This window comes from Capra hircus, chromosome 16, assembly GCF_001704415.2.
Source record: "Capra hircus breed San Clemente chromosome 16, ASM170441v1, whole genome shotgun sequence".
NCBI classification, from domain to species: Eukaryota; Metazoa; Chordata; class Mammalia; order Artiodactyla; family Bovidae; genus Capra; species Capra hircus.
This window is the reverse complement of record NC_030823.1, coordinates 59,408,035-59,431,556: the sequence shown is the minus strand read 5'-3', so window position 1 is coordinate 59,431,556 and position 23,522 is coordinate 59,408,035. Positions and strand designations below refer to the sequence as shown.

At 36.9% G+C, this 23,522-nt stretch overlaps 1 protein-coding gene across 1 annotated transcript in view; it reads right to left on the bottom strand.

Moving 5' to 3' along the window:
* The window catches only part of TDRD5 (tudor domain containing 5), an 80,963-nt gene that overhangs the window by 37,334 nt on the left and 20,107 nt on the right, over positions 1-23,522 (bottom strand). Inside the window, exons 4-5 of the mRNA XM_018059985.1 lie at positions 15,863-15,946; positions 11,282-11,338 (exon numbers count right to left, since the gene is read on the bottom strand). Coding sequence (XP_017915474.1) covers positions 11,282-11,338; positions 15,863-15,946 — 141 coding nt within the window. The remainder of the gene's footprint in view (positions 1-11,281; positions 11,339-15,862; positions 15,947-23,522) is intronic.

The window sequence follows — 23,522 nt, the reverse complement described above, 5'->3', positions numbered from 1 at the left end:
GTTTCAGCTTCAGCATCAGTCCTTCCAGTGAACACCCAGGACTGGTCTCCTTTAGGATGGACTGGTGGATCTCCTTGCAGTCCAAGGGACTCTCAAGAGTCTTCTCCAACACCACAGTTCAAAAGCATCAATTCAAAAGCAGGGTGACAATATACAGCTTTGACATACTCCTTTTCCTATTTTTAGGCAGTAAAAAATAAATCTACTTGACTTTATTACTAATCTTTTTCACTCTCCTCTTTCACTTTTTTTCACAATTATTTTTATTGTTAATATATAATTAATACAATATATATTTTTAATATTGTATCTTTGACCTTAATAAATTCACCCTGCTTATTTAACTTATATGCAGAGTACATCATGAGAAACGCTGGGCTGGAAGAAACACAAGCTGGAATCAAGATTGCTGGGAGAAATATCAATAACCTCAGATATGCAGATGACACCACCCTTATGGCAGAAAGTGAAGAGGAACTAAAAAGCCTCTTGATGAAAGTGAAAGAAGAGAGTGAAAAAGTTGGCTTAAAGCTCAACATTCAGAAAACGAAGATCATGGCATCTGGTTCCATCACTTCATGGGAAATAGATGGGGAAACAATGGAAACAGTGTCAGACTTTATTCTTTTTGTTTTTTATTGTTTTTAAATAACAAAAATTCATTTCTTTGATATAGGGATATTCAGATTTTCTATTTCATCTTGTCTCAATTGGGTAATTCATGTCTTTTGAGGAATTTTTCCATTCCATTAAGTTGTCAAATGATAGGCACAGTTGTTCATAAAATTTTCTTATTGTCCTTTTAACATCTGTAAGATGATAATGATATAATCTCTTTCCTGACTTTGGTATTTGTGTCCTCTTTTTTCCTAATTAACTAGCTAATGGTTCATCAATTTTGGGATCTTGCAATCAATACTGGCTTTCTTAATTGTTGCTATTTTATTAATGTCTATTCTTGATTTTATCAGTTCTTGTCTCTTACTATTTTGACTTTACTATTTTCTCCTACTATCTTGTCATTCCTTTTTCTTTTTTAAAAAATTGATTTATTTATTATAATTGGAGGCTAATTACAATACTGTAGTGGGTTTTGCCATACACTGACATGAGTCAGCCATGGGTGTACACATGTCACCCCTGTCCCAAACCCGCCTCCCACCTCCTTCACCATTCTATCCCTCTGGGTTGTCTCAGTGCACCGGCTTTGAGTGCCCTGTTTCACGCACCAAACTTGGACTGGTCATCTATCTCACATATGGTAATATACATGTTTCAACACTATTCTCTCAAATCATCTGACCCTCGCCTTCTCCCACAGAGTCCAAAAATCTGTTCTCTATATCTCTTTTGCTGTCCCTTTTGTGTCTTGCATATAGTGTCATTGTTATCGTTCTAAATTCTATATATATGCATTAATATACTGTATTGGTATTTTTCTGACTTACTTCACTCTGAATAATAGGCTCCAGTTTCATCCACCTCATTAGAACTGACTCAAATGCCTTTTTAATAGCTGAGTAATATTCCATTGTGTATATGTACCACAACTTTATCCATTCGTCTGCCAAGGCACATCTAGGTTGGTTCCATGTCCTAGCTATTGTAAACAGTGCTGCAATGAACATTGGGATACACGTGTCTCCTTCAATTCTGGTTTCCTTGGTGTATATGCTCAGCAGCAGGATTGCTGGGTGGTCTGGCAGTTCTATTTCCAGGTTTTTAATGACCCTCCACATTGTTCTTCATAATGGCCATTCTAGTTTACATTCCCACCAACAGTGTAAGAGGGTTCTCTTTTCTCCACCCTTCTCCAGCATTTATTGTTTGTAGACTTTTTGATAGCAGCCATTCTGACCAACGTGAGATGGTACCTCACTGTGGTTTTGATTTGCATTTCTCTGATAATGAGTGATGTTGAGCATCTTTTCATGTGTTTGTTAGCCATCTGTATGTCTTCTTTGGAGAAATGTCTGTTTAGTTCTTTGGCCCATTTTTTGATTGGGTTGTTTACTTTTCTGATATTGAGCTGTAGGAGTTGCTTGTGTATTTTTAAGATTAATTCTTTATCAGTTGCTTCATTTGCTATAATTTTCTCCCATTCTGAAGGCTGTCTTTTCACCTTGTTTATAGTTTCCTTTGTTGTGTAAAAGCTTTTAAGTTTAATTAGGTCCTATTTGTTTATTTTTGCTTTTATTTCCATTACTCTGGGTCATAGAGGATCCTACTGTGATTTATGTCAGAGAGTGTTCTGCCTATGTTTTCCTTCAGGAGTTTTATAGTTTCTGGTCTTACATTTAGATCTTTAATCCATTTTGAGTTTATTTTTGTGTATAGTGATAGAAAGTGTTCTAGTTTCATTCTTTTACAGGTGGTTGACCAGTTTTTCCAGCACCACTTGTTAAAGAGATGGTCTTTTCTCCATTGTATATTTTTGCCTCCTTTGTCAAAGATCAGGTGTCCATAGGTACATGGATTTATCTCTGGGCTTTCTATTTTGTTCCATTGATCTATATTTCTGTCTGTGTGCAGTACACCATACTGTCTTGATGACTGTAACTTTGTAGCATAGTCTGAAGTCAGGCAGGTTGATTCCTCCAGTTCCATTCTTCTTTCTCAAGATTGCTTTGACTATTTGAGGTTTTCTGTGTCTCCATACAAATTGTGAAATTATTTGTTATAGTTCAAAAAATACTGTTGGTCGCTTGATACGGATTACATTGAATCTATAGATTGCTCTGGGTAGCATATTCATTGTCACTATATTGATTCTTCCAACCCACGAACATGGTATATTTCTCCATCTATTTGTGTCATCTTTGATTTCTTTCATCAGTGTTTTATAGTTTTCTCTATAGAGGTCTTTTGTTTCTTTAGGCAAATTTATTCCTAAGTATTTTATTATTTTTGTCACAATGGTGAAGGGGATTATTTCCTTAATTTCCCTTTCTGTGTTCTCACTGTTAGTGTATAGGAATGCAAGGGATTTCTGTGTATTAATTTTATATCCTGCAACTTTAGTATACTCATTGATTAGCTCTAGTAATTTTCTGGTAGTGTCTTTAGGGTTTTCTACGTGGACATTCCTCCTCCTTTTTCTGACTTATTCAGGTAGACCTTTAGGTCAATGATAATTTTATACCTATCTTTTCTTCTAATTTAGGAATTTTATTTTAATTTAGGCATCTTAAAGCTATAAATTTCCCTTTGAGCACTACTTCAGCTGCATCTCACAATTTTGATATATTTCAATAGCATTCAATGGAAAATACTTTCAAATTTCCCTTATTCTATCTTTAATAAACTGTTTAGCTATATTCAATATTTTACCAACAATAGAAAAGAATATGAAAAAGAATATATATATATATGTTTGAATAACTTCGCTATACACCAGAAACTAACACAACATTGCAAATCAACTATACTTCAATTTAAAGCAGAAAGTTATTTGCAAGAGAACTATTTAATTCCCAAGTTTTCTGGAGGGTTAATACTTAGGGAACTCATTGTATTGATCTGTAATTTAATTCCATCTTAAAGAACATACTTTAAGATTTCAGTATTTTGAAATTTGTTTAGACTTATTCTATAACCAACTACATGGTCTGTCTTGGTAAATGTATCTTCCATGTGTACTTGAATACAATGTGTATTCTGCAGTTGCTGGGTACAGTGTTCTATAAAAGTCAAACAGATCAAGATGATAGAGAGTATGGCTCAGATTTTCCATATCCTTATTCATTTTTTTGACTATTTTATCAATTGCCAGAAAGAGAAAATCCTTATAATTGTGGAAGTTAATTCATAATTAATTCTGTTAATTTTTAGATCATTTATCTTAAAGCATTATTAGGTGAATATACATTTGACCATGGTGTCTTCCTGATAAACCCTTTATCCTTACAAAACGTTTCTCTGTCTCTGATAATAACACACTTTACCTTGGTCTCCTTTACCTGATTTTTTTGAGTCTTTTTAGTTCTTTTATGCTTATTATATATATATATCTTTTTCATCTTTTACTGTCAACCAATTTATGTCTTCCTACTAACAGTATATTTCATATGCATAGCATTTAGTTGCATTATGCTTTTTCATTATATCTTATAACTTCATTAATTTTAATATATACTCTATTATATTTATAAAATTATTAATATAAGTGGATTTACAGATACCATTCTTTAAATTGAAGTACAGTTGCTTTACAATGTTGTGTTGGTTTCAGGTGTATAGCAAAATGGTTCATTTCACATATACATATATATTTTCTTCAGATTCTTTTCCTCTTCAGGTAATTACAAGATACTGAATACAGTTCCCTGTGCTATACAGTATATCCTTGTTGTTTACTTATTTCTTATATATTAGTATGCATCTGTTAATCCCAGATATATCCCTCTTTCCCTTTCCCCTTTGGTAACCACAGATTTTCTATGTCTGTGAGTCTGTTTCTGTTTTGTAAAGAAGTTCACTTATGTCTTAAGATTTCACATAGAAGTGTTATATTTGTCTCTGACTGACTTCACTTGGTATGATAATCCCTAGGACTATCCACATTGCAGGAAATGGCATTATTTTATTCATTTTATGGCTGAGTAATTCCATTATGTGTATATATACACACCACATCTTCTTTATCTATTCATTTGTTGACGGACACTTGGGCTGCTTCCACGTCTTGGCTATTGTAAATAGAGTTGCAAAGAACACTGGGGTGTGTGTATCTTTTTGAATTATGATTTTCTCTGGATATATGCCTAGCAGTGGGATTGCTGGATCATATGGCAGCTCTATTTTTAGTTTTCCAAGGAACATCCATACTGTTTCTCCATTGTGGTTGCACCAATTTACATTTCCACCAACAGCGCAGAAAGGCTCCCTTTCCTCCACACCCTCTCCAGCATTTATTATTTGTAGATTTTTTGATGATGGCCATTCTGACTGGTGTGAGGTCATGCCTCATTGCATTTGCATTTCTCTATTAATCAGTGCTGTTGAGCATCTTTCAAGTGCCTGTTGGCCCTCTGTATGTTTCTGAAGAAATATCTGTTTAAGTCTCCTGCCCATTTTTTGATTGGGTTGTTTTTTATATTGCGCTGCATGAGTTGTTTGTATATTTTGGAAATTGAGCCCTTGCTGCTCATACTGTTTGCAAATATTTTATCCTATACAGCTACCACTTTTTGCTATTTAATTTCTGTTGATTCCATCTGTATTTTGTTTCTCTCAAAATTTGTTCCTTTGTTGTCTTTCAAGCAAGAAAGCTGAACAGTAAACCCAGTCTTCCCTTGACTTTATTGAGTATTTTCATACAATTCCATTTTAATGTATCTAAAGGCGATGGTACCCCACTCCAGTACTCTTGCCTGAGCAACTTCACTTTCACTTTCATGCATTGGAGAAGGAAATGGCAACCCACTCCAGTGTTCTTGCCTGGAGAATCCCAGGGATGGAGGAGCCTGGTGGGCTGCAGTCCATGGAGTCACATAGAGTCGGACTCGACTGAGCGACTGAACTGAACTGATTGCCCCTCCACTCATTATGTTATGATTTTCACAGGTACTAAATCTGTATGTTACAAACCCGGTTATACAATGTTGTAATTTTTGCTTTAAACGGTCACAGACTTAATTGGTTGAAAGTCTTTTATATACCCACACATTTTACATAAGATTTCCTCTGTATTCATTTTGAGGGCTTTTCTGGTCTTCTTAAATCTGTAAACTCATAAAATTTATGAAATTCATATTTTTTTTACCATCTTTCTTTCCTCACAATTATACATTTTAGACCATTTGGTACTGTCCTACAGGTCTCTCCAATCCTGCGTTTGTTTTTCTCTCCGGCCATGCTGCAGTTTGTGGTATCTCAGTTCCCCAGCCAGGGATCAAACCCAAGTCACAGCAGAACTGCCAAATTCTATATACTATGCCAGCAGGGAACCCCCAGATTCCGTTTTTATTTATTTTATTTTTGGCTGCACTGGGTCTTCGCTGCTGTGCATGGGCTCTCTTGGGTTGTAGCAAGCGGGTGCTACAATCTAGTTGTGCTGCACAGGCTTCTCGTTGAGGTGACTTCTCTTGCTGCAGAGCATGGGCTCTAGGGCTTCCACAGTTAAGCTTAGTTGCCCCCCAACAAGAGGAATCTTCCTGAAGCAGGGATCAAACCTGTGTCCCCTGTACTGGCAGGCTGATTCTTAATGGCTGAACCACCACAAAAGTCCCCAGGTTCTGCTTAAAAAAATTTTTTTTTCATTTATTTTCTCTCTGTTCTTCAGATTGGATCATTTCTACCAATTTGTCTTGGGGTTTACTGATGCTTTCTTCTGCCATTTCCAATTTGTTCTTAAGATACTGTAGTGAAATTACTTCAGATATTTTATTTTCAGCTCTAGAAAATTATTTGGCTTTACAGTTTCTTTTTCTCCACTGAGGTTTCTTATCCATTTGTTCAATATGAATACATATTGCATTATACTCTTTTTAATGTGGTTTTAAGAATTCCTTTAAAATCTTTTTGCTAACTTCAACATCTGCATCACCTCAGTATCAATTTCTATCGATTACTTTTTCTCTTCACCAAGGGGCACATTTTCTTGTTTATTCAGTAATTTTTGCTTGTATCTGGGACATCATAATAGGTAAGCTGTAGACTGTGGAATCTTTTATGCTTCTTCTGAGAGTACTGCTTTTTGCTTAACTTTAATAGGGAGTTAACCTGACTAACCTTAAACTCGAAACTCTGACCGTTTTGGGCCACAGCTGAAAGAGATTCAGTTCTTTCAGCCTTACTAGGCTTCTGTGAGTCTGCCCCAGGCATGTGTAATTCAAGAATCAGTCAGAGATTTGAGCAGAATTTACGTGCAGAATTGGACGCTCCCTCTCTATCCCATGACTTCTTGCCTCATCTTCCAACTGCTTGTCTTCCTTGGTTGCTCAGACGGTAAAGAATCTGCCTCCAATGCAGGAGACCAGAGTTTGATCCCTGGATGGGGAAGATCCCCCGGAGAAGGGAATGGCAACCCACTCTAGGATTCTAGCCTGGGAAATACCATGGACAAACGAATCTGGCAGGTTACAGTCCATGGGGTCGCAGTGACTTGTTTCGTCATTTCTCAACTGCTTATGTAGCTCCAAATCAGAGGCAGGTAAAACTTTTTATTTCTATCCAGTTATCAATTCCAAACTATGTATGGGGCCCGACACTGGGCCAAACTCCACGCAAATAAAAAAGGTACTATTCTCTCCTCTCTAGGTGCTGACTCCTTTCCAATTTCTGCCTGCTTTTGAACCATTTCTAGTACCTTCAGAGAGTAATTTTGTATATTTTGTCCAGAATTTATAATAATTATCATCAGGATTGTTCCAATGTAGGCTACTCAGACATATTACCTTAATTTATTTGCATGCCTAAGTTTCTCACTAGATTTCAAAAATCTTAGTGACAGAGCCTTTCATACCTGGATACCCAGTGCCTCCCTCATTTCCTTTTGACTTTCACAATATACCTCATTTTTATCTACTGGTTTTCTTAGGGCATCAGCTGTTCTATATTTTTGTTCTTGTAATGTTTGAAGTTTAGGCTTCATTTCTGAAATTTTTTTTCTTTTATTTATAATTCTTTCCTGAGTACTTTTCAGAGTACCCTTCACTGTATGCCCAAAATTGTATAATTCAGATTTATGCTGTTCTTTCATGTTTTGTATCACTTTATATTTTTGAAAAAGGTTTCAGTTTTTATCTATATTAGGGACATGCTCCTATTATCAGTGGATATGCTCTTCTGTTACTTAATCTCTTTTTTAATTCAAACAACAATGCAATTTGACCCAGATCCTCTTCTGCTGCATATTTTACATGAAATTCATTTTCCTGACTTGTAGGACATCATTCTGGATTACTTTCTGATTCACAGAGCTCCTCCTTCCATCGTTTTTGTAAATTGCTTAAAAATACAGTAGGTTAATTTTGAAATTTCTTGGCTCTTTTCCCTTAATACTACTTACACCTAAGACTCCTCTTTTCGTATCCTGCTCAATTTTTCATTAGCGTCTATAAGGGAGCTCCGGCTGGCCAGTTTCAAGAATTCACAGGAGCTATGATGCTCCAGCCCCATTCAACTCTTACTATGAAGCATTTTCTGCTACTAGGTCAAAATAACACACAATTTCAGTTACAGTTTTCGAAATGGCTTGCTGTACATTCTAGTGGATGAAGTAAAGTAAAGTGAAAGTTGCTTTGTTGTGTCTGACTCTGCAATTCCTTGGACTACACGATCCATGGAACTCTCCAGGCCAGAAGTGAGTACCTGATGACTATTTTGTAGTTCTTCTGTCTCATAGATCCATTAGCGCTCCTGTTTTCTCCTGGCACAGACACTGATATCATGAGGCTTTTGTAGCGGCTACTGATTACTCTCCAGCAATTATTTGCAGAGATATATTACCTAATTTTGTTATCAATACTGTCTTTGGATTTTCTATTTTGCCATCTAGTTCTCTATGTGGCTTCTAGCTCTCTATGGGCTTCCCTAGTGGTTCAGATGGTAAAGCGTCTGCCTGCAATGTGGGAGACCTGGGTTCGATCCCTGGGTCTAGGTGGGGAAGATTCCCTGGAGAAGGAAATACAACCCACTCCAGTACTCTTGCCTGGAAAATCCCATGGAGGGGGGAGTCTGGTAGGCTACAGTCCATGGGATCGCAAAGAGTCAGACATGATTGAGCAACTTCATTCACTCACTCTCTATAACTGGCACTTCAGGAAGATCCAAAACCTATGCTGCCTCTGCACTATCTTCCTTCAATTAGCAATTTAACAAAAGATCCTGAAAGAAGGGCAGACTGTTGTCCAAGTATCTCAAGAGGACAAATCACAAGGTAGTTTTTATATCATGTTGGATAAATAAAGGTTTAGTATTTCTACAAAATAAAGATTAAATTAAATCTATACTTATTATATATGTTTAATAATAATCTTGAATTTCTGCAGAAGTTTGTTTACTAAGAAAGGCAAAGAGCTTTCCTGTAACATTAAAAGGTTTGTTTTACAGACTCACAGACTTGGAGAACAAACTTATGATTACCAGGGGCAAAAGGTGTGACTGGGGTGGGGGGAGGAATAGATTGGGAGTTTGGGATTGACATGTACACACTGCTGTATTTAAAATAAATAACCAACAAGGACCTACTGTACAGCACAGGAAACTCTGCTCAATATTCTGTTATAACCTAGATGGGAAAAGAATTTGAAAAAGAACAGATACATATATATATATATATATATAAAAAACTGAATCACTTTGCTGTACACCTGAAATCAAAACAACATTGTTAATCAACTATACTCCAATATAAAATAAAATAAACAGAAAATCCTATTTAAAAAAGGTTTGCTTTAATTTCTACAAAATTGTTGACTTGTAACCTTAATTCCATGAATCTTTAATACAGGAAGCTACTTTTGCTAAAACGTTCATGGTAGGAAACTATTCACTTTGAGTTGTGAACCTGGCATAAGAAGTTTATTTTTCCCCATAAATTTTCTAGTAATTAAGTCATATGCTATTACTTTACTACTCTATTTTACACTTTATTCTGTAATTTCATTATTAGATAAGTGACTTGATTTGTTAATCCAAAAGATATCAAGACTGTTTAAGCTTTCTCTCATGGGCCTATCTGAAATAAACTTTGAGGCTTTAAAGGAGTCATTGCTTTCATTCATAATGTGAAATTAAATTTTCTGCATTAAAGAAAGCTGAGCACCAAAGAATTGATGCTTTTGAACTGTGGTGTTGGAGAAGACTCTTGAGAGTCCCTTGGACTGCAAGGAGATCCAACCAGTCCATCCTGAAGGAAATCAGTCCTGAATATTCACTGGAAGGACTGATGCTGAAGCTGAAACTCCCAATACTTTGGCCACCTGATGCGAAGAGCTGACTCATTTGAAAAGACCTTGATGCTGGGAAAGACTGAGGGCAGGAGGAGAAGGGGATGACAGAGGATGAGACGGTTGGATGGCATCATTGACTCTATGGACATGAGTTTGGATGAACTCCGGGAGTTGGTGAAGGACAGGGAGGCCTGGCATGCTGCGGTCCATGGGGTCGCAAAGAGTCAGACACGACTGAGTGACTGAACTGAACTGAACTTGAGGGGTGATGTGTGTCTTTTCTAAAAAAGTTTTCTTCTTTTTCTTCTACTATGAGTTTTAACATTTACCAAACAATTACTATGCGGCAGGCAACGTTCTAATTATTTTAAGCCATTTAAACTTCTTTACAAAACTTTGTCAAGTAGATAACATTATATACATCATCTGTAAAATAGCACACAGATTTGATCTATCAATCATTACACTATATAGTATCTCAAACAAACTTGTTTATATGTACAAATATATGATAATGTTCAGACACAGTAGTTAAGAGTTAGGATACTGAAGTCTGAAGCTAGGCTGCCAGGATTTCAAATCCTGGCTCCACTCATTACTGGCTACCTATTTGGTAGGCAAGTTACTTTTCTATGCCTCAGTCTGTTGTGAAAACAAATGGACTACTATAAGAAAGGCATTCTGAATATAGCCCACCACACCTACCCCTTTTTTAAAATTAGGCATATGGCAGTATCTGAATTATCATTCTGCAATGTGATTTTTTTTCACCTAACATGATAGGTTCCAAAAATGATCCATGTGACATGAGTGAGCTAAATCTTGGTTGTTTATTTTTTCTACTACATATTACTCCATTATCTCAATTTATTTATCCATTCTATTGATAGACATTCAATTTATTCCCAGTTTTTAACCATGCTGCAATGTATGTATCATATGTTTGTCTTCATGTGCACATGTTTAAGAGTTTCTCTAAAGTGCATCTATAGAAGTGGAACTCCAGAATTATCAGGGGTACATTTTGTCAAGTAAAGTCATATTGCCAAAGAGGTTCTGTCCCACAAGCATCGCATGAGGTATCCTGTTTCTCCATATCCCCACCGACACTTGGTATTATCAAACATGACAAACAAATTAACTCTCATTCTAATTATATAACAATAGTGGCAAAGATATTCTTTCTATGCATAATCAAGTATCTATTAAAAACCATATTCTTAACTCTTTGAGTAAAAAAGCAGCCACCAAAATGCAAAACAAAATGTTTAAGTTCTAGAGCACAGACTTGGAGGATCCAAGGAGTAGCAACAAAATTTTCATCAAGGATGAGAAACATATGCAAGCCATAAAAAACCATGATTGGTGAAAAGAAGAACACTCACCTCAAACTCTCTAAGCAATTTAGAAATAAGCAAACCCTCTGGAAACTTGGATACAACCTAATAAATAAAAAGTGAAATACAATATAAACAGACACAATGGGAATGCTGGGTGGCAAAACATCAAAATAAGAAAGTATAAATTTACATAGCAACAAAGGCAAAAATGACATTATTAAGTGAATGAATTAAAAGGCACAGTAATTTTTTAAAGTCACCTTCTAGTTTTAAAAAAGTTGTAACAACCAAAAAAGGCAGTGAATTCAAACATTTCCAGAGTTGAGAAATCATTCCTGCATAAAACAGCACTGCCATGACTGATCAGAAATTCCTAGAGTTCTTTAGCTCAGCTAACATATTTAGTCTTAGCTCATGTAAAATAAATATTCTATGGCATAATTTCAAGCATTTTAAAGGGCAGAAAAGAATACAATGGACACTATAGAAAACACTGGAAAACACAGTTAAGCAAAGATACTGGCCATTGTTGTCCGCATGCACACAAAAATATCTTTAATATGAAAATCAGGTCATTGCTTCTCTCGATTTTTAATATCGTCTCGTAGACCTCTTTCCATACCAGTAAATATGGATCAACATGTTTACTAGTGAAACTGAACTGGAGACTGTGGGGCTCTTGGGCACAGAAGTGATTCCACGTCCCCCATTTCTTATAGAAAACAGACTCTGGCCTCCATGACCTTCCCTGAGTTCCAAAGAACAAATCTGAACAGTTGTCAATCCAGGAAGGGACAAGGTAGATGCAGAGTCAAGGGAGGAACAGTCAAGAAACAATAGTGCAGCCTTGAGACAGGGTCCTGGCTTCTTCTCAAGGGATATACATAACAATGTCTTTAAGCTCTTCATAAAATTAAAACTCTTATTTCTGCTTTGTTGATTATGCCAAAGCCTTTGACTGTGTGGATCACAATAAACTGTGGAAAATTCTGAAAGAGATGGGAATACCAGACCACCTGACCTGCCCCTTGAGAAACCTGTATGCAGGTCAGGAAGCAACAGTTAAAACTGGACATGGAACAACAGACTGGTTCCAAATAGGGAAAGGAGTACGTCAAGGCTGTATATTGTCACCCTGTTTATTTAACTAATATGCAGAGTACATCATGAGAAATGCTGGGTTGGATGAAGCACAAGCTGGAATCAAGACTGCCGGGAGAAATATCAATGACCTCAGATATGCAGATGACACCACCCTTATGGCAGAAAGTGCTAAAGAGCCTCTCGATGAAAGTGAAAAAGTTGGCTTAAAACTCAACATTCAGAAAACTAAGATTATAGCATCTGGGCCCATCAATTCATGGCACAGAGATGGGGAAACAGTGGAAACAGTGAGACTTTATTTTGGGGGGCTACAAAATCACTGCAGATGGGGACTGCAGTGAAATTAAAAGATGCTTACTCCTTGGAAGAAAAGTTATGACCAACCTAGACAGCATATTAAAAAGCAGAGACATTACTTTACCAACAAAGGTCCATCTAGTCAAAGCTACAGTTTTTCCAATAGTCATTTTTGGATGTGAGAGTTGGACTATACAGAAAGCTGAGTGCTGAAGAACTGCTTTTGAACTGTGGTGTTGGAGAAGACTCTTGAGAGTCCCTTGGACTGCAAGGAGATCCAACCAGTCCATCCTAAAGGAAATCAGTCCTGAATATTCACGGGAAGGACTGATGCTGAAGCTGAAACTCCAATACTTTGGCCATCTGATACAAAGAACCGATGACTCATTTGAAAAGACCCTGATGCTGGGAAAGATTGAAGGCAGGAGGAGAAGGGGATGTCAGAGGATGAGATGGTTGGAAGGCATCACTGACTCAATGGACATGAGTTTGGGTAAACTCTGGGAGTTGGTGATGGACAGGAAGGCCTGGTGTGCTGCAGTCCATGGGGTCGCAGAGTCAAGACATGACTGAGCGACTGAACTGAACTGAGAATTAAAATTCAATAAATAGAAGGTGTCAGCATTGTTCATACCAGGAAAGACCACCTGAAGCCAAACTAAAAGAACTAGCTGCTGCTAAGTCGCTTCAGTCGTGTCTGACTCTGTGCGACCCCATAGACAGCAGCCCACCAGGCTCCCCCGTCCCCAGGATTCTCCAGGCAAGAACACTGGAGTGGGTTGCCATTTCCTCCTCCAATGCATGAAAGTGAAAGGTGAAAGTGAAGTCGCTCAGTCGTGTCCAACTCTTCGCGACCCCATGGACTGAAGCCTGCGAGGCTCCTCCGTCCATGGGATTTTCCAGGCAAGAGTACTGGAGTGGGGTGCCATTGCCTTCTGAGAAGCTCATTAAGAAGATTAACCGAGATTAAAGGAAGAGCAGGACCTTCACACACCCCTATCTTATCAGCAACCCCACCCTTGCAGCACCGCCTCAAGACTCCTCACCAAACTCCCTGGGTTGGGACACAGTTTCCAAGGCAAAGGGCCACACTGTCTCCCTTTGCCTGGAAAAGCCATAAAGCTGTTCTTTTCTACTTCACCCAAAACTCTGTCTGAGGTTTGATTTGGCACCAGTATACAGAGGCTGAGCTTTTGGCATCACTAGCTATAGTTTTTTCAAATACTCAATATAATTAAATTTATTTAATCAATTATTTATGGTTATTTCCCATCTCTCATCATCACAAATACCACATAATTATCTTCATATTTGCATTCTGCACACTTATACAAATATTTTTAGGATAAATTCCTACAAGTGGACTTATTCTATCCCTGCTGCTGCTAAGTTGCTTCAGTCATGTCCGACCCTGTGTGACCCCATAGACGGCAGCCCACCAGGCTCCCCCATCCCTGGGATTCTCCAGGCAAGAACACTGGAGTGGGTTGCCATTTCCCTCTCCAATGCATGAAAGTAAAAAGTGAAAGTGAATTCGCTCAGTCGTGTCTGACTCTTCACGACCCCATGGACTGCAGCCTACCAGGCTCCTCCGTCCATGGGATTTTCCAGGCAAAAGTACTGGAGTGGGGAGCCATTGCCTTCTCCTATTCTATCCCAGTAAGGTATAAAAAGCTTTATGTTTTCCTAGACTTTTTCAGATACTATATATCTTATTAAAAATTCTAACTCAAGTGTCAGAAAAATATAAAGTAAAAATTATTTCAAAATCCTGTGACCCAGAGATAGTTATTTGTTGCATTTCAAAAAACATCCTTTCAGAAACCTTTCTATGCCCCCAACACACTCATGTTATTCATGATTTTACATGAAAAGACAATACTAAACATATTATTCTATAAATCCTGTTTTTAATGTCCAACAATATGTCAAGAAGATACTTCCTTGTAAATTAATCAAGATAATATGGAAACTTTATGAGCTGCATGATACTCCCTAGTTGAGTGGATAATGTAAGCAATCCTTTTTCAATGAACACTTAACCTTTGTCTAATCTTTTGTTACCATAAAAAGCCATATTGGACATCCTTAAATAAATTGTTGGACACTTAGTCAAATGTCGAAACAAAACAACAGGGCCTGAATGCACCAAGGTTTTTGCATTTCTAATAAAATCACAACAGCTGAAACAGAATAAAATAAGGCAGTAAAAGCTGTAATGACACTCTGACCATTCAAATCACAATTAACAGCGCCCACCAAAATTTTGGGCTTCCCTCCTAGCTCAGTTGGTAAAGAGTCCACCTGCAATGCAGGAGACCCAGGTTTGATTGCTGGGTCGGGAAGATCCCGTGGAGCAGGAAATGGCAACCCACTCTAGTATCCTTGCCTGGTGAATGCCATGGACAGAAGAGCCTGGCAGGCTATAGTCTATGGGGTCACAGAGTCAGACACGACTGAGCTACGCACCCACCAAAATTTTAAGTTTACATACCCTTTGGCCCAATACGAAACTGCTAAGGAACTTTCACAAACTAATAAGGAAAAACAATAAATTAGGCCAAGGACATGAACAGGCAATTCACATAAGAAATATAAATGGCTAGGAAGCACACAAAAAGATGCACAATGTAAAAAATCAAGAGGTATTAAGTTGAAACAAGATGATTAGATAGTGTCATTTCATTGTCAGTGGGAATGTAAATTTGATCAAACCTCTTGGAGGGCAATTTAGCAGTATTTTTCAAAACCTAAAATATTCAATACCTTTGGCAACCTCTACTTCTAGGTAAATGTTCAAGGACATTAACTACAGCATTTTTTAATAACCAAGCCTAGAAATAACCCCAAATGTTAACTGATAACAGATCATACAAGTGAAATACGGTATATCAACACAATGGGATACCATGCACTATTTAGAATAATATTTGACATACATACATATAAACTTGGTATTGTAAAGACTTTGAACTGTGAACAACAATTTAAGGGGAAGAAAAGAGAATTTATGGAGGAATTACAGTTTCTTAATAATTAATTAAAACTTTTAATTAATTCTTTTCTTATCTTAAAAGATTAGCCACTCCATTTGCAGTATATATGAAAAGATCAAGAATAAATATAAAACTAAAATACTTGTAAGCAAGTAAAATTAATCATAAATGATACCTAAATGTATGATCAATTATTTCCATCCATTTCCCCAAAATGAAAAATACTTACAAATTTTATCTTATGTTTTAGTTCTGGATTAATAGTCCCTCCAGGTCCAATTTGTGCAATAACTGATTTGAAGGTATTCTCCAACTATGAAAAAAGGGGGGAAAATTTCAAATTATAGTCAAAAAAATTTTTTTTAAGTCAAAGATAAATCTGAACAGTAAATAAAGGAAATACCTATCGAAGAAAGCATGTTTCAACCAAATAGACTATTGTTATTAAGAAACACTGTAACATTTCATACTCTATAAAATACATTCAGAGAGGTGGACTCATTATAAGACTAAACATTGACATTTCCCAGGATAATTAGCATTCTCCTTAACCATTAGGTTTAGAATCTTCAAATACAAAATCCCACACTCTTACCCAGGAAAGATTTTTGTTACTAATTTTTTTAATAAAATTATTCAGTGTTTATTAAATGCATTAATGCAGGGAAGAGATGGGATGAATGAAGGTCCCTGGGAGCCAGAGTAGTGGCGGAAGGTCTTGCCCTAAAAAGCAGGAAGGTGAGCTCTTCCCCTGTCACAAAAATGGAGGAGGAAAGGACCAGTATGGATTCAGAAAGGCTCTGTAAACGTAGGGTCAGGCAGATGGAGAAAGTCACTACCTGATAGCTTCAGCATTCCCTTTTTGAGTTCAGAAGTAAGGCCTACTCAACAGCATAAAAGGGAAGGGAGCTCAGATAGTTGAGAAAGTAGAAAAATAAAGCTGAGGAAATAATGGATGGTTATTTAAACTCATCAGGTAGGGAGTAAAGATAGGTGAGGCCTGAGTTAAGACAGTAGGGGTCAGAGGATTTTAGCAGAAAAAAGTCAATGGTATAGAGAGGTCCCAATATGGTAAAAAAAAAAAAAAAAAAAGTAAAAAAAGATAATGCATGGGAATAACTGAAAAAATAAGCTCGAAGCACAGGAGGTTAGGAGTAGAGAGTATCGTAGAGCATAACCAGACACCAAGGTCCAGTGAAGAGCCATGGAGTGGAGATCTGTAACAGGTTGAAAGATCATGAAAAAAGAAAAAAAAAAAGAAAGCCCACGGAGTTATATTTAAAGCTGCTATGTAAAAAAAAAATACATATACATATATATACACGCATATGTTAGAAAAGACACAAAAGTATAAAAAAAAACTACCTAAAATCCTATCACATAAACACAATCACTATTTGTTTTTTCCTTTTAAACTTTTATTTTTTTAATATTTCTTCTTATTGTCACTTGGCCTGCCATTACTTACAAGGTATACGAACTTTTAAGGTTTCTTCATCTGAAAAATGAAGATAATCTCTGTTTCCTAAGGTTGACAGGAAAGTGGGATCTGGGAAGGGGGGATTCCTAAGACTGTATAACTAGCTTTCACAAAATGCCTTAGCCTTTGGTCTTAGGTTCTTTATATTTCTTCCGGAACTGTCATGAGATAATTCCCTAAAGCTCTTTCAGTGAACAATAAAAGAATCTCAAGATAACTGATTCTTCACATCTCAACATCCTCCCACCATTTGAAGATTCAATACAACAACTTATTATCACCAAGCCAGGTATTTCAGGTGACAAAAAAGTGTCACCTTTGACAGCATCATTCTTCTCAAGCCACTTACAATTAAGTAGAGAAATGAGATAAATGCATAAACAGCTATAACCTTAAGGCTGACTCTGTGTGTGCACGTGTGTGTGTGTGTGCGTGCTCAGTGTGTGTGTGTGTGTGCTCAGAGTGTGTGTGTGTGTGTGTGTGGGCTCAGTCCTGCTGGACTCATGTAACCTCATGGACTCTTGTAATCCCATGGACTGTAGCCCACCAGGCTTTCTGTCCATGGATTTCCTAGGCAAAAATATTCGAGTGGGTTGGCCATCTCCTCCTCCAGGGGGTCTTCCCGATCCAGGAACTGAACCTGCGTCTCTTGCACTGGCTGACTCTTGACAGTCATTAAAGAAGTACAAGAATGCAGAAGGACATATTATACCAAGTCATACAGAAGGCTTTCTTTTAGGAAGGCCTTGAAGGATGGAGGATATTGTAGAAAAAGGTGGTAAAGGGGGCAATGAAGGTAGAAGGAACTTGATAAACAAAGGAGAAAAGAATGTAACAGTTTGCCTGAAGGCATCAGAAAAGTAGTAGAAAACTGAAGAAAGCAGGCTGAAGTCATATTATAGCAACTCCTCACATGCCAAGCTAAGGAGCTTTTCTTGGGTTACATAAACAAAAACTGGTATCAGAGATTTTTAGCAAAGGAGAAATATGTTCATAATTTTAATCTGGCAGCAGAAAATTAGACTGGTTCGGTGCACGACCAGTTAAAACACCACAACTCTCAGGGCAAGAGTTTTAACCTGGGTGCCAAGGGAGTAAGAAGAGAAAGAGGAGATAATCAAAGGAGGATTCCACAGAAACTAGGGAGGAATATAATAGAGAGGAAGGAACCAATGATTCTACAGGGATGGAAAAAGAGAGACCAGGGAAACAGCCTCAATGACCTCAAGTTTTATGCAGAAAACAAAGGATCTTAAAAACACAGAGGCAGATTTTTGATGGCTTTTAATCAATTCCAAGAGTTTGGGAAACTAGGAGATAAGTAGCAGGGTGGTGATTATAAGCATGAGTTATCTCTATGGAACACGACTTGTGATAGAGTCAGCAAACTATGGCCCATGGGTCAAAACTGGCTAAGAACTGTTTCAGCATTTTCAAACTGCTAGGAGGGAAAAAAAAGTAATTTTTGTGACACATGAAAATTTTATGACATTCAAATGTCAGTATCCATAAATAAAGTTTTATTGGAATGTGGCCATATTGACTCATTCATATAGCTTTTTAATTTACTTTTAATTGGGCAATAATTGCTTTATAATATTGTGTTGGTTTCTGCCATATATCAATATGAATCAGCTATATATATACATATGTATGTTTGTGTATATATATATATGTGCCCTCCCTCGTGAACTTCCCTCCACCTCCCATACCACCCTACCCTTCTAGGTTATCAGACAGCACTAGATTTGAGCCCCCTGTGTCATTCAGCAAATTTCCACTGGCTATCTAATTTCACATGCTGTCATGTGTGTTTCAGTGCTACTCTCTCGGTTCATTCCACCCTCTCCTTCCCTCTCTGTATTCACAGGTCTGTTCTTCACATCTGCATGTCCTCTGCTGCTCTGCAGATAGGTTCATCAGTACTGTCTCTAGATTTCACATATATGCATTAATACACAATATTTGTCTTTCTCTTTCTGACTTATCTCTGTGTAATAGGCTCTAGGTTTATCCACCTCATTAGAACTGAGTCAAATGGGTTCCTTTTTATGGCAGAGTAATATTCCATTGTGTATATGTACCACAACTTCTTTATCACTCATTCACACACTGTCCAAGGTTGCTTTAGCACTATGAGGGCAGTGATTGGTAGTTATAATGCACATCATTAGGCCCTAAAAAGTTTCAAATACTTACTACCTGGTCCTTTTGAGAAAATATTTGCCAAGCTTGGGTTAAGATGTCAAAATGATAGACTCTTAGCTAAGAACAGAAAGCATCTCAAGATAAGGAAAAAAAAAACTTTTTTTGCCTCAAGCTAGAAGACTAAATTCTGCTGACTTTATATTGAATGGGGTGAGGGAGATCTATTAAAGTCCAAGTAATCTTGGAAATATCTGTACGCAGAGGTTAATAGTTACAATGTGGGAGGGCAGGGAGTAAGAGTAGAGGTAGGGCTTCCCTGGTGGGTCACTGGTTAAGAGTTAGCCTACCAATGCAGGAGACGCAGGTTTGATCCTTGATCTGGGAGGACCCCGCATGCTTCGTAGAAACTAAGCCTGCGTGCCACAACTATTGAGCCTGTACTTTAGAGCCCAGGAATGGCAGCTACTGAAGCCCGCAAGCCCTGGAGCCCATGCTCAGCAATAAGAGAAGCCACCACAATGAGAAACCTGAGCATTGCAACAGAGAGTAGCCTCTGCTTGCTACAACTGGAGAAAAGCCTGTGCAGCCAAAAATAAATTTAGAAAAATAGTGAGAGGCAATCAGTGATTGACATGAAGAAAGTAATCAAGAGGGGACCCTGATTTCAACAATGCTTTAGTCTCAGATACCTACACACCAAACAGAAAAAAAATGGACAATAAATCAAGTGAACAAAGGATTATAAAAGGGGATAAAGATGGAAAATAACTCATTTTATATTTTTATATATATATGTATATATATATATTCAGATAGGAGCCTACAGGACCCAAGAAGAAGCAGAAAAGAGCTCTGAATAAAAAAGATGCACCCCTCAGAAAAATGGACAAAGATATGAAAAGGCAATTGATTTAAAAAAATTAACATGAGCTAGCCAATAACAGAATAAAAGTTCAACCTCTAATAAACAGATATTAATAGTCAGATATGGTTATTTGCCTATCAAATTGGAATATTATTTTTACAAGAATGCTCATTTATTCACTCAACAAATATGTACTGAACACATACTACGCACTTCACATTGTACTCAGCACTGAATATATAGGGGTAAATAAACTAGGTATGATCACTGACCTCATGGAACTTTCAGTCTAGTGATGAGAGACCACCATGAAACAGTCATATAACTACATAATTACAATTATGATAAAGATTATGAAAAACCCACAGACGTCATAGAATACTATATAGCGTCAAAGTGTCAAATACTTTGTCAAATATAGTGTCAAATACTACAGTGTCAAAGAATACTATACTTGAAAGTATTAGGAAAGCAATGGGAGATCTAACTTAGACAAGGGCTGGTAAGGAGGGAGAGGTCAGGGGATGGTGTTCGGATGAAGCATCAACTTATACTGAGTACTAGCAAAGGTACAAATTAAAGAAGCCCATTCACAAGCATCTTGTGTGAATGTTAACTGAAACAACTTTCATGGAGGACAATTAACTGCATACATCATGAGTCATAAAAGTACACGTTTCTTCAGATATAGGGATCAGTGGTGGTGGTTTAGTCACTAAGTTGTGTCCGACTCTTGGAACCCTGTGGATTATAGCCTGCCAGACTCCTCGGTCCGTGGAATTCTCCAGGCAAGAATACTGGAGTGGGTTGCCATTTCCTTCTCCAAGATGTAGTGATTACTTATCTAGAATTTTATCCTATGGAGAAACTAACGATTTGTACAAATTTGAGTAAGATTTTCAACAATAAGGTTATGTTTAATAGCAAAAATAGCAACATCCTAAATCCCCAAGTTAAAAAATTATGGCATATCCATACTGCCATTAAAAATTATGTTGTGCTGCAATATTTAATAATGTGGAATATTCATAATTCATAATCCTGACTTAAAAAAGCAAGTCACAAACCTGGACCAGAATGATGCTAATTTTATTTTCTTTAAATGAAAACGTCAACTTTTCTGGGTGGTAAAAGAACAGGTGATTTTCATTTTCTTCTGTGCTTTTCTGTATTGTAAATCTTTTGCAATCAATCTGTATTACTTTTGTAATAAGAAAGTTTTGTAAAACGTAAGACACCTGGGTGATATTTAGAAACTTGAAGGTGGAAGCGTTTTGGAAAGAAGACGCATGAAGCTAAAAGCAGAAAGGAACAGAAGTAACATCTTTAGAAGAATATATTGCAGACCGTTTGGCCATATGGTAAAACATTAATACATTTCTCATAAAGATCACAAAACTGGCACAGACACACACACAGAAGTGACACTTTCAACTGCTCAAATATTTGAGCAGTATCTCAATTGACTAAAGTATCTCCATTGACTAAAAACTAGGTAAGTATGGACTCTGACTTGCCATACTAAAAATTTCATCTGAACTCATGGAAAAAAATAGGCAGGGAAAAGCTACTCTATGTTGGCCAGAAAATGTACCTTTCAGAGAACCACATTAACTGTCTAGCATATCCAGTTACTTGTTGAGGTTACTCTTTCAAGACAGTTGAGCCAGGTCACCAAGTAAAATTTTAAAAGTTTCTTTTCTTAAATAAATAAATAAAAAGCTTCTATTCTTACATACAACACCAATCACAGAATCTAATTCATGTAAAAACTATCAATTGTTTGAGTGTAAAAGTCAGTTGCAAACTAACACCCAGCCCTGATTTTCAATTCACTCAAGACTAGAACTTTGTTTATAATTCCAGGTTTACCTACTTTAAATCTCATGTTGAATGTTACAATAAAGTTTTCTAAATGTGGGGTAGGAAAGGGTACTGTGACGTAAAATTTTTAAGACAGGACAGGAAAATTAAACATAAAATCTCTCTGCCCATCTGAGCTATTACTCGCTTCAGTGTGTACTGTATGTCTGCATTATATATTAACTAGATTCCCTTAGAAGACACAGGAATGCCCACTTGCAAAAGAAAAAAAAAATTCCTTCTGGCTCCAGCAAAGTAATTCCCTAGGAGACAACATTCCTTTCTTAATCCTCTAGGGGGGTCACAACAACCCACTACTCACCTTGTTGGACTATGTAAACTTCGATGTATAACTCTTGGTCTCAAAAACTGATTTAACTGTGCCTTGACCTCTAACAAGCAGAACAGCCTTTAGAACTTTCTGAAAGACCACCTCGTGGGTTATAATCCTCAGGTTGGTTCCAACAAAATTTCCCATTTCACTCTTAGATCAACTATTGATTCACTTTTTTTCACTGACAGTACTCTTGATTGTAAAGCTAGAGAACAAAGAAATGCCAGATCCCTGTACTTGAACCAAACACTCTTTCAGTCAATAACCTATTAAGTAACATCACTGTTAGTACACACTCAGGCACAGAATTCTGAAGAGCTGGACTGGCTAGAGTATCTGAGGCTTCATTCACTAGAATGATAATGGCTAATCCATACTTGCTGATTCACATTTTCATCTCTCATCTAAACTTACCCTAAAGAGATCAAAATAAAGGAAATTGAATAGAATGTGGTAAAAAGATTATTCACGTCTTACAAAAATAGTTTAAATTATTCTAACCATTTGCTTTTGTGAAATAAAACAGGAAAACACAGGATACAAATGAACAAGTTGTCCTGTTCCTCTTGCAGGTGAAAAAAATGAAGAAACTCCAGTCCTCATTTTACAAAGGAGAAACTTATTTAATAACATTTTTTTCTTGTAACAAAAATAATGTATGCTCACTACAAAAAACAAACATTAAAAAATGATCAAAAAATTCTCCAATTAACAAATTTGTTATAAATTTATCTATTATTTTTCTATGAATATAAAAACACATACATATACTTGTAGAGTTCTGAGGCAACACCTGGCGAATTTATAGATCTACAATTTTAAGGAATAGAAAGTTGTACTTTTTATAAATAGAATTATGTGGGATCTGATAACTATGTAGCGTCTGTCCCACCAGGAAATTAAAATATATGATTTAGGAATTAAAGCCTACTCCTTAAAAAAAAAAAAAAGGTTTAAATAGTTTTGATAGCAAAAAGCTCCAACGAGAAGTGAAATGTTGTGATCAGGTTGCATCTATGAAGAATTCTTAGGGCTGCAAAACACAGGATGAAACTCAAAGGAAAATAAATATAGGAAAAGTGTCTCTGTGTCTAACTCCTCTCCTTGGAGCCATACCAGGCGCAAATGTCCTAAACTTGGCATGCCCTAGAGCCCGCGCTCTACGAGAGAAGCCACCTAGATTCCTAGCCGCAACCACA